General features: G+C 41.5%; 1 protein-coding gene across 1 annotated transcript in view; it reads left to right on the top strand.

The window, feature by feature from the left end:
• The window catches only part of LOC126161531 (UDP-glucosyltransferase 2-like), a 95,562-nt gene that overhangs the window by 70,413 nt on the left and 12,795 nt on the right, over window positions 1-12,354 (top strand). Inside the window, exon 6 of the mRNA XM_049917451.1 lies at window positions 3,082-3,301. Coding sequence (XP_049773408.1) covers window positions 3,082-3,301 — 220 coding nt within the window. The remainder of the gene's footprint in view (window positions 1-3,081; window positions 3,302-12,354) is intronic.

Genomic DNA, 12,354 nt, shown 5'->3' with positions numbered 1-12,354 from the left:
GCATGGTCCTCGACATACCCAACGTACTTTGAACTATTATATAAAATGTAGGTCCTCTACGTTCAGTTCCATCGTAAACTGTTGAAACTGAATAATGTTTGCGACTTCACAAACTTTAGTATTCGTACCAGCAATTTCTTCACGTGCTCGATGCGCACCACGAAGTATTTCTTGACGTACACAGTACTGAATCCCGTCTAACAACCGCTGTAATTTTTTGCTCTTCCATTTTCAGCTTTATCTTAAAATTATTTCTGCATGGCACTGTAATGTCGTTTCATAGCAAATTTGGGGAAGCCATCGATTATGCGACTCCATAATAAATACTGAGCATTCTCATCCTTCTGCACGTTCATTCCCATTTAGTTACAAAGACTTGTGAAGATATATTGCCAAAGTGCCTCTTTTTGTGAAAACAGCCACTGCATCTGTGAACGTCCATCATACCACAAACAAACAGCGAAGGGTAAAGAGCGCTTACCTCATGGTTCTTCTTAAATGAACGGAGTCGTTGCGACACATATTTGGTAGTACTCCTAATATTAATGCGATAGTTATCATTTTTACATGTGGCAATGTCTTACGAGAACAACACACGTGAAAGCTTTTATATGCTTTTACAGGAAATGACTTCCGTTTTTGTCCATAATGTATAGTTTTTATAAAAAAATAAGTATTTATGTTTGGTGGCTTTGGCTTAATCCAGTCCCGATACTGATACGGTATCAGTACAGGAAGTATAATATATTAGAAAACGTTTATTATAGAGATAATTCCTGTAGTTAGATATTACAATCCTGCCATTTCAAAATCTTAGTCATTCATCTAGTTTTACACCTAAGGACCAACATACGCCTTAACTTTCGAATTGTGTAAATACTTCCTTTCACAACTGAGATTTTCATGAAAGGTTTTATATGCTTTTACAGGAAATGACTTCCGTTTTTATCCATAATGTGCAGGGTGCAAACTCTCAGCATATATGAACGTCATTGTTTCTGTTTGTAGTGCAAAGCACAAATTTTGATCTGTGACAACTGTTATTCCTTGTGCACTGCAGCTACCATCAAGATTATGGAATGATCCAATATTTACACTAACAAAAGAAAAGCAAATTGTAGACCTTAATCGGTATTAACATTAATCTACCTACCACGACATTGCTTAGCACTATCCACACCAACACCTCCTGAATTTAAATAAGTAAATTAAAAAGACAGCTGCTACTTGGAAAAAAAAATTGCTGCCTCCACACTTGTACGAAATAGTTGCTGTTTATTTCCAACTGGTAGCTTAATATTTATTTCAATATACTCGTATTTTTCAAACAAAATAGTTACTTACATTTGGAAACACAGTGCTTACAGCGCATAGCTACTTGAAATATAACTTCACATCAAATACTCGTACCTTCCCTCTAAATAACAGAAGTTTTTAATTCTTGAATCTAGATATGAAGAGTGGCTAATTAAATGCCCATTTTTAATTTTTATTTCCAAAACTAATACACTATCACTAGTTTTTAAACAACAGTATTTTTGTTTGGAAAATCCTAATCCGAACATGATGTAGCTCCTCACTGTGGAATGTCGCTTCATGGTGTAGCCTTATTTCACGGTACTCACTGAGTACAGCTTTTATTCGTATCACAGATGTGTTATCGAAGGGAGGACTATTTTAAACATGTCCATTCCGCTGAAGAAAAACATTATTTCTATATGTCCTTCAAAGCTGCCATAACTAATTTCTGCAAACGGTTTTTCACAGTAATAATCGACATTTGTCTTAATGCTTTCTCGTCCATTTTGAAATATACCTATAAAATATACCTATAGAATATACCTATAAAAATTCTTCTTCTTGTAGAGTGGACAGGTAACGTTTCCCTAACAGGTTCTTTTATTTTAAATAGCCAGTGTTTTGCTTGCTTTACGTATCGGCTTATGTCACTGTATGTAGCAAAAGTCATACAGCTATTTTGTGTAAAACAAGGATTCATTGAAGAACTGTAATTCTGTCGCTTATAAAATGAAAGAACTGTCAATACTTTTGACCTGGACACAAGTAAAAACGATAACCACCGCATTAATAGTAGTAATTTCACAGAAATTAGGTTAACTTAATACTTCATGTATATAATAATACAACAGTTCGTTCGGTTGTTAAAAATCAATGATTTCAGCTCAAAACGAGAAAACCAGTACCTGCCAGCTCCAGTTTACATAACGCATAATGACAGAAGATCGTCTCTCTGTCCTCCGTCACGTGACTTAGATGTTGGTTCGAAACCCCAACTCGGCAAAGACAGGAGCGTGCGCGGTCTGTGTTATCTGTAGTCCTTAGGTGTTAGTGCCTCTTACTGCATGGCTATTGTTCCGCGCATCCACCGCGCCTACAGTTAACATCGCTGTTACTCTTTTCCCCGTACCACGATTTTGCGTGCCCGCTCGGACGATCTCTGCAGTAGACGTTCAACAGACTTTTACAAAACAGTTAATAAAATGATTTTTCGCACTTGCCCCTCTGCCATCTTTTCCAACTGTATATTACTCATTATGTTCCTTGAAGCAATTTAAAGTAATACTGGGGGTGGGGGGTGGGGTTAAAAAACGCATGTAAATGCACCGATACATTGTAAATCAGACATAACAAACATCGCCATGAACACTGTACAGTCTTCCACTTGAATAATAGTAGCTCAGCAAAAAGGTGAGATATCATCATTGTGGACATTCTGAAAGCTTTGACGGGTATTTCTTTACCATTGGTACATCACTAACGAAGCTATTATTTCTCTTTATAGTTTGCTCTTTAACGTTTGCTCTTCTTAAAACGGTGTAAAGTTGTTATGGTCGCACGACGTGCAATGTTGAAACTTCCTCTCAGACTGAAACTCTGTGCCGGACAGGGATTCGAACAGGGGACGTTTTGCTAGTCGGTCGAGCACTTGCCCATGAAAGGATTCGAGTCCCAGTCCGAAACACACTTTTAATCTGCCAGTAAGTTTCATAATAGTACATACTCCACTGCAGAGTGAAAATTCATTGGGCATTTGTAAGGTACTATTTGTTCTGTTCACAGCTCACCCGAAGTTGGTCCTCTTCGTCACGCAAGGAGGTCTTCAGAGTATGAATGAAGCCACGTACCACGCTGTCCCGTTCCTCGTCATCCCGTTCTTCTCCGATCAGGATCACAACGCTGCCAAGATACAGCAGGCGGGGATAGGGTTGTGGCTGAAATACAGTGACGTCACCAAGGACTCGGTGCTGCACGGTATACGTGCTGTTTTAGGAGACACAAAGTGAGTGTATGACATTTTTAGTACTCATTCAGTCTTAACACCATACACTTTGTTTACAGACGTCAATTAAATTACGATGAAGATTACGTATTTTTGTCTTGAACGGCATGCATGGCTATAGAGTATTTTTCGTACACCATTCGCACACTGACGTTATGGTAAAGTGATACACCTTGAACACCTTGGACTAAAGTTACTAGACTGGTTCCTGTTTTCAACAAATAAGCTTAGCGTCCAACATTAAGGTGGCAGGCAGAGAACCCACTACCACTGAAAGTAGCTGCTATACTGAGGTAGCTTGTCAAGCACGCAGTAGCTAATCAGCTTCGTCACAGAGCAACACACATTAAGATACATTTTTAATAATTTATTAATAAAAATGTCCGTAATATTTAACTAAAGTTACAGGCTGAGTTGTGGCAAAGTTATTAACAGTTCACTAACTACGAACACTGGTTTTTCCTGAATCCGGTGGATGGCGACTAACTAAACGAGTAGATTGTGAAGTCTGGCTCTGCGGCGTATGCAAAGACGCCGTGTGGCTCTGGAGACACCGAATGATTAGTGCAGGCGTGCGTCCGCTTAAGTCAGCAATTGACGGATTAACGTTCATTTGTGGACTGTTCACCTTCTCATGATAATTATATTAGAGGATTGCAATAACTGCTTTAGATATTGGAACGGTTACACTACACATGGAATGCAATATGGGACTGCAACTTTTAAAGGACTTTTTAAGTGGATGGGAACGCGCGAAGCGTCTTTACACAGACGGATAACAGAAGTCAAATGGCGTTGGAAGCGCATTTCATGACGAACAGACATCCCATAGTGACCTATTCCAACTTCCTCCCTAAGGCACGGTATTTACAGCGGAGCTTACTGGAGTACAAGGAGGGCTTGAATATTCTAATGGCTAAGATGAGCACACAGTCTTTATTATGGCACACTCGCGAGGAGCATTGTCGTTCATATGGAATGGCAAAAAGGAATACAAACGTCTCAAAAATGAGATCGACAGGAAGTGCAAAATGGCTAAGCAGGGATGGCTAGAGGACAAATGTAAGGGTGTAGAGACGTATATCACTAGGGGTAAGATAGATAATGCCTACAGGAAAATTAAAGAGACCTTTGGAGAAAAGAGAACCACTTTCATGAATATCAAGAGTTCAAATGGAAACACAGTTCTAAGCAAGGAAGGGAAAGTAGAAAGGTGGAAGGAGTATATAGCGGGTCTATACAAGGGCGATGTTCTTGAGGACAACATTATGGAAATGGAAGAGGATGTAGATGAAGATGAAATGGGAGATATGATACTGCGTGAAGAGCACTGAAAGAGCTAAGTTGAAACAAGGCCTCGGGAGTATACAACATTCCATTAGAACTACTGATAGCCTTGGGAGAGTCAGCCCTGACAAAACTCTACCAGCTGGTGAGCGAGATGTATGAGACAGGCGAAATACCCTCATACTTCAAGAATATAATAATTCCAATTCCAAAGAAAGTAGGTGCTGACAGATGTGAAAATTACCGAACTATTAGTTTCATAAACTACAGCTGCAAAATACTGACTCGAATTCTTTACAGACGAATGGAAAAACTGGTAGAAGCCGACCTCGGGGAAGATCAGTTTGGATACCGTAGAAATGCTGGAACACGTGAGGCAATACTGACCCTACAACTTATCTTAGAAAATAGATCAAGGAAAGGTAAACCTACGTTTCTAGCATTTGTAGACTTAGAGAAGGCTTTTGACAATGTTGACTGAAATACTCTCTTTCAAATTCTGAAGGTGGCAGGGGTCAAATATAGGGAGTGAAAGACTATTTACAATTTGTACAGAAACCAGATGACAGTTGTAAGAGTCGAGGGGCATGAAAGGGAAGCAGTGGTTGGGAAGGGAGTGAGACAGGGTTGTAGCCTATCCCCGATGTTATTCAATCTGTATATAGAGCAAGCAGTAAAGGAAACAAAAGAAATATTCGGAGTAGGAATTAAAATCCATGGAGAAGAAATAAAAACTTTGAGGTTCGCACATGACATTGTAATTCTGTCAGGAACAGCAAAGGACCTGGAAGAGCAGATGAACGGAATGGACAGTGTCTTGAAAGGAGGATATAAGATGAACATCAACAAAAGCAAAACGAAGATAATGGAATGTAATCGAATTAAATCGGGTGATGCTGCGGGTATTAGATTAGGAAATGAGACGCTTAAAGTAGTACATGAGTTTTGCTATTTGGGGAGCAAAATAACTGATGATGGTCGAAATAGAGAGGGTATAAAACGTAGACTGGCAATGGCAAGGAAAGTGTTTCTGAAGAAGAGAAATTTGTTAACATTGAGTATAGATTTGAGTGTCAGGAAATCGAAGTATTTATATGGAGTGTAGCCATGTATGGAAGTGATACGTGGTAGATAAATAGTTTGGACAAGAAGAGAATAGAAGCTTTCGAAATGTGGTGCTACAGAAGAATGCTGAAGATTGGATGGGTAGATCATATAACTAATGAGGAGGTATTGAATGGAATTGGGGAGAAGAGAAATTTGTGGCACAACTTGACTAGAAGAAGGGATCGGTTGGTAGGACATATTCTGAGGCATCTAGGCATCATCAATTTAGTCTTGGAGGGCAGCGTGGAGGGTAAAAATCGTAGAAGGAGACCAAGAGATGAATACACTAAACAGATTCAGAAGGATGTAGGTTGCAGTTGGTACTGGGAGATGAAGAAGCTTGCAGAGGATAAAGTAGCACGGAGAGCTGCATCAAACCAGTGTCTGGACTGAAGACCACAACAGCAACAACAGCAACATGGAATCATATCGTTAATAATGCCAACAGTTAGCTGGTGTAGTAGGCTACGGACCGTACTGCAGTGCCGGAAAAATAATATCACTGTGCTGTGGATAGAGGGGCACCAAGGTATCAGGGCCAATGAAATTTTCGAAGTTCCGACTAAGAGCGCCATCCACCATGGGGCAAAGACGTACGAACATGTTCCTTACACGGATCTTCTGCAAGAGATGTTATTACAGATCAGAATCTTGTGGAAGAATGAGTGACGTCTGGCGTATCAAAAAAGGGCAACCATTAAGCACCTATACACTGAAATGTCAGGGATAGCAATTTGCACGTATACGGATGGCAAAAGTACCTCGTACACAAGGTATAAAAGGGTAGTGCATTGTTGGAACTGTCATTCACGTGGAAAGGCGACCGTGATTATGGCCTCACTACTGGAATTAACAGACTTTGAACGCGGAATGGTAATTGGAGCTAGAAGCGTGGGTCATGCCGTTTCCGAAATCGTTAAGGAATTCAATATTCCGAGATACACAGTGTCAATAGTGTACCGAGAATACCGAATTTCAGGCACTCTCTCACCACGGACAACACAGTGGTCGATGGCCCTCGCTTAACGACCGAGAGCAGCGGCGTGTGCGTAGTGTTGTCAGTGCTAACAGACAAGCATCGCTGCGTGAAATGACCACATTGAAACGTCTCTGTGAAGTCGTTTCATAAGACGCTTCTCGAATTCGGTACAACTTATTCACTTTACTACCCGATTTTAGCTCAACTCATGAACTCTTCCAGAAAGACTGATCACTCAAATAAGGCCTATTGAATATTATATGTATGTTTTAATGTGGGGTTTCGGTTTTGTTTTGTGGGAAACGCTGAGTTGGTCATCGTCTGCTGGGAGCAGACGATGTTGCTTCTCGTTCGAAGGAGAGCACAGGATGACCAACTTAGGTTTCCAATACCTGAACAGCGAGGTTTACCCATCTTAGTCGAAGGCTGTTTTTTTGTGTGAGGTTGGTGACGGAGGGCTACCCCTCTGGTAGCTTCCGCTGAACGGGGAGCTAGGTAATGTCGAAAGAGGAAGCGGCACTCTTCGGTAAACGCTTGGTGAGTACGGATCGTAGCTCTTAAGGGGGGTTTCAGGTGATAGGAAGCAGATTGAGTTAGGACTTCGTTATGTTTAACTGTTGAAATACTTAAGAACTTCAGCTTAACTGAAGCGTGTGAAGCGAGTTATCTTTTCGAATGTGCAATAATTATATTGCTTTAAATAGGCGGATTTTGGGTGTTTGAGTTAAAAGTGTGGAAGTAACTTTGTTCATTTTGAACAACGATGAAGTAGAATTTCAAACGGTAAATCTGATTAGGAAAATCTGGTTAGGATCACTTCAAACGTACGTGAGTGTAATACTGTGTCGAATCGAATATGATTTTTAATCTTATATTATGTGGAAGTTGCTTTTGCCTTTGTGTATCGATTTTGTGCCACGTGTTCGGTAATCAATGACCCTTCTGGTCCACCACGGCACCGGAATAGGCTTTATTTTAACAGTTTGCTTGTTTAATGAGCTATCATTTATGCAAGAATATCTGTTCTTTCGTGCGCTTTCTACAAAGCAGCACAACAGTTTGGTTCGGAATGCACCACGTGCTCTCTAGTTCGGCCGTTTGCAAGCAGCAGACGCAGTTAGTAGGTTGGATAATTGTCACACAACCTCGAGCATTGGTTAAACCTCTGTCCAGAATAGTGCATGCGTAGAATGGTTATGCGAATCTCACTGAGATATTTTTATGGTATGAATGCAAAGGAGATGACAGTATCATTGTCTCCCACCCCCGTTTTCTGTGTTTCTTTTTGCTGTAGTTAAATTGTGCTCTGTTACATTCTCACGTAATTCTTACTTAAATATTTCTAGTCAAGCACCAGTTATGTGTAGTTAGGATGTGCAACCAAATACTTAGATACAATAAATAACTTACGTGAAAGATAAATTCTGTGGTGTTGATCTTACCCACTTACTCCGATTTCCAATCCTGAATTAATGAAGTTGCTTCATACACGACATGGAGTGATATTTATCTGGCTAGTTAAAGAAATTTGCATACTTGTAATTAAATTATTAAAGTAATTAAATTAATAATTTTCCAACTCGGTTTTTTTTCTAAATGGTTAGGAACGGCTTGGGCTGGTGCCGACCCTGAATTTCTGTATTTTTATCAGTATTTGTGTGAGAGAAGCAGCTAGAAATGCGAGATAACGTATATGACTCGTTGAGAAACGTCGTAAAGATAGTAATACGTTACAACATATATCGATGTAGGACGTACAAGGAACGTATCCATCAGGAGAGTGCGAAGAAATTTGGCGTTAATAGGCTATGGCAGCAGACGACTGACGCGAGTGTCTTTGGCAACAGCACGACATCGCCTGCAGCGCCTCTCCTGGGCTCGTGAGCGTATCCGTTGAACCCCAGGCGACTGGAAAACGGTGGCCTGGTCAGATGAGTCCCGGTTCCAGTTCGTATCAACTGATGGTAGAGTTTGAAGATGGCGCTGAAGCCATAGACCCAGACAGTCAACAAGGCAACGTGGAAACTGGTAGTGGCTCCGTAATGGTGCGAGCTGCGTTTGCATGGAATGGACAGGGGCCTCTGGTCCAACTGAACCAATCCTTTGCTTCAAATTGTTATGTTAGACAACTTGGAGACCATTTACCGGCATTCATGGAATTCATATTCCCAAACGATGGAATTTTTATGGATGACAGAAGGTCATCTCATGGGGCCACAGTTGTTCGTGATTTGTTTAAAGAACGTTGTAGACAACTAGAGTGAATGATTTGGCCACCCAGAGGGCCCGACATGAATCCCATCGTACATTTATGGTAAATAATCGAGAGGTCAGTTCGTGCACAAACTTCTGCACCGGCAACACTTTCGCAATTAACTGACTGCTATAGACGCAGGATGGTTCAGTATTTCTGTGAGGGATTCCAACGACTTGTTGCTGCACTACGCCGGGAAAAAGGAGGCTCAAATGGCTCCAAGCACTATGGGACTTAACATCTGAGGTCATCAGTCCCCTAGACTTAGAACTACTTAAGCCTAACTAACCTAAGGGCATCACACACATCCATGCCTGAGGCAGGATTCGAACCTGCGACCGTAGGAACAGTGCGGTTCCAGACAGAAGCGCGAAGAACCGCTCGGTCACAACGGCCGGCGCAAAAGGAGGTCCGACGCGCTATTAAGACATGTACCACGACTTCTGTCGCCTCAGTATACTACCAAGTATCCTTGCACGACCGTGGGACCACTTTGATATTAACCACAGAAATTTCCTGGTTATCATGTTTTGCCTCTGCTTTAACCGCGGGCCGTTCCGATTGCACCTCTATCAGTTACAACTCATTCAATCACCCCCCGTCCGTGTGATTGTGACATAAGCTTGTGTACCGACCACGTCATTCTCGGCTGCCATCGAATTTCACTGTGTAGACATATAGTATTCATTGTTACGGTATGCAGGTGAATTAGCCATCATTTACCAGTTAAATGTACAACCAACAAATATTCAATGCGAATCTTGGATGTAAGCACGTGTGTGATGTTGTTATTTCATACTACCTCTGGCAGTCAGCGCTGCATTCAACCTGCTCTTCAGCCACAGGACAAGTAAAAGCTAACTGGGAAGAGAATAAACACTAACATAAAGAGGAGATATTTACAATGAATTAAAAGTTTTTAAAGGCGAGGTAAAATGAATGATTTTATATGTAAGAAACATAACTTCGGTCAGTTTTAGTTAAAATCAGTAATAATAAAAGGAAAAACTAAAGACAAGAAGAACAAATTTTAAAAACATTTAAAACATTATATAAAACACTGATGTTAAAAAGAAACAATTCAATGTCACTATAACTGGTGGAATCTGTCATGGGATAGGCAGGTTGTCGTTAAAGAAGCATAATTTGGTTGTTGTGGAGGTTAGGAGGGCGGTGGTAGAAAGATGGTGGACCGGTGCGTAGTGTCGATGGGGCTATTGGGAGATGAAGAAGGGGGGAGTGGATGGAGGTATCAGAGAGGCTGTACTTTAAACAATAAAAGGTGGTAGGGAACGAAGGGGAGAAGAAGAAAATGGGTAGGGAAATATCGAAAGGGGAGAGAAAGGAAGCCCTGATGAGGCGGACTTGGCGGCGTGAAGTTAGTAGGATGGATAAATGTCACCACAGAGTTCATGGTCTGGGATGGGGAGATGGATGTGTCGGTAGAGGCACCATTGGTTTATTGGAGTGAAGGTTTGCAGATGGTGCAGATTGTTTAGAGGTGTTGAATGTGAGTGAGGAGAGGTGGTAAATTAATTAAATGGTGAAGGAATCTCGTGAGGCAAGGTAAGCAGATGCGGGAAGTTAAGCACAGTGCATGACTTTTAAGGATCTGAAGGGGCATACAGAACTGAGGCAGGTGTGAAGTACAGTGAAAGGGTGCAGTCCTCCAGCTCGGCATGCTGATGGTTTTAGTGGTTTTAGTCTATTGTGGGTTTTCTGTTGGATGAATCATAGGTGTGGTTTCCATGTCAGCCACCGGTCGATAGTTAGTCCAAGATATTTTAGTTTATTAATTAACTGGTTAGGACAGTCTTAAATGGTAAGGTATGTCTTGGATGGTGGAAGGTGTAGGTGGTTTGTCTTACACGTACTGCCTGTTTTTTTTGGAAGGGCTGACCTTGAGGAGGCATTGGTTGCACCAGAAGGCAAACTGAGGTGGACTTGGAGAGAATTTTGGGATTTATGGAGTGTAGGATAGAGGGCAAAGATAGTGGAGTTTTCAGCTTACTGTAGGAGGTAGACTGGTGGAGGAGGTTTGGGCACATCAACAGTGTAGAAGAAATAAATGGGAGAGAATGGAGCCCTCAGGTAGAGTATGATTGGATACACCTTTCAATCTGTAACGTATCATGTACTGGAGGTTGGTTGAGTGGATCATCTCCACAGGACACAGAAAAATAATAATAATAAAAGTATGTGCAAACTACCCTTTAGTTCATATCTTGTTATATAAAGAAAATTAAAGATTTCGATAGATTCAAATTAGAACTGAAACAGTTTATAGTAACTCATGTTGTTGCTGTTGTGATCTTCAGTCCGAAGATTGGTTTGATGCCGCTCTTCATCATACTCTATGCTGTGCAAGCCTCTTCATCCCCGAATAACGATCTCTTGGTCGTGATTTTTACCCCCAAACTTCCCTCCAACACTAAACTGGTGATCCTTTTGTGTCATGGAATGTGTGCTATCAATCGATCCCTTCTTTTAGTCAAGTTAGGCCACAAATTGCTTTCCTTCCCAAATCTACGCTGTACCTCCTCATTAGTGTTATTAGAGTCTTATATTGCATTTGGCCATAACTATGGCAGATGGATAGGAATATATGCGCACTCAGTGGCGTTTGACCATCATTATGTAGCGCCACACTGGACTGGCCTTGCTGCGTAGCGCCCTGCCTATGGATGGCTGTGTACTGTATGTACCGGCGGAGCCATAACTGGTACCGCAGTATTTCCATGTCTATTGACTAGTCTGACTGAAATTTCATGGTGAGTGCATTATGGCTATTGAGTGTGTCTAACTTAGCTGGAAATTTTCTGCTGGATATCGCAACGCAGCGTGGCCAGAGCTCCTACCCAGTTGTTACCATTTTCAGGCTATGCGAAAGGTATAATTATTGGCCAGCGATCTTTATGAACTGACACGTCAGGCTTTTAAGGTTTGCAAGAGATTCATCAAAATAACGCCCGGAGCCTGTTTTCTCCAACGTCACAACGAATACAAGAGTGTGTTAGTGGCCGTGAGAGCCACTTATCTTACTGATATTAACGATGGATATCAGTTCCAGGCAGATGCAACACTCATCTGGTTGTAGCGGAGTGACTGCAAAACTAGTGCTGACGGGATGAATTCAGGACTACACTGCGAAAAGGTCACTGGATTGTTGGACTGGCTCTGACCATTAGACGTTTGACGACAGATAAAATCTGGAAAGAGATTACAGGCAGAGGGTCACCGCGAGTGGTCGTGAATAGATTGCTGGAAGCTGGGTTGAGGTCTCGAGTTGTCACGCGACGTTTACCGCTGACACTATGAGACCATAGACAACAGAGACTTGCGTGATGTAGAGCAAGGGTCACCTGCTGCACTGAATGGCATTCTGTGACTTTAAACGAAGAGTGTTGTTTCTGTTTGTGGCATTTA

This window comes from Schistocerca cancellata, chromosome 2 (assembly GCF_023864275.1).
Source record: "Schistocerca cancellata isolate TAMUIC-IGC-003103 chromosome 2, iqSchCanc2.1, whole genome shotgun sequence".
NCBI classification, from domain to species: domain Eukaryota; kingdom Metazoa; phylum Arthropoda; class Insecta; order Orthoptera; family Acrididae; genus Schistocerca; species Schistocerca cancellata.
Note: the sequence above shows the minus strand (reverse complement) of the source record. Positions and strands in the feature narration are given on the sequence as shown.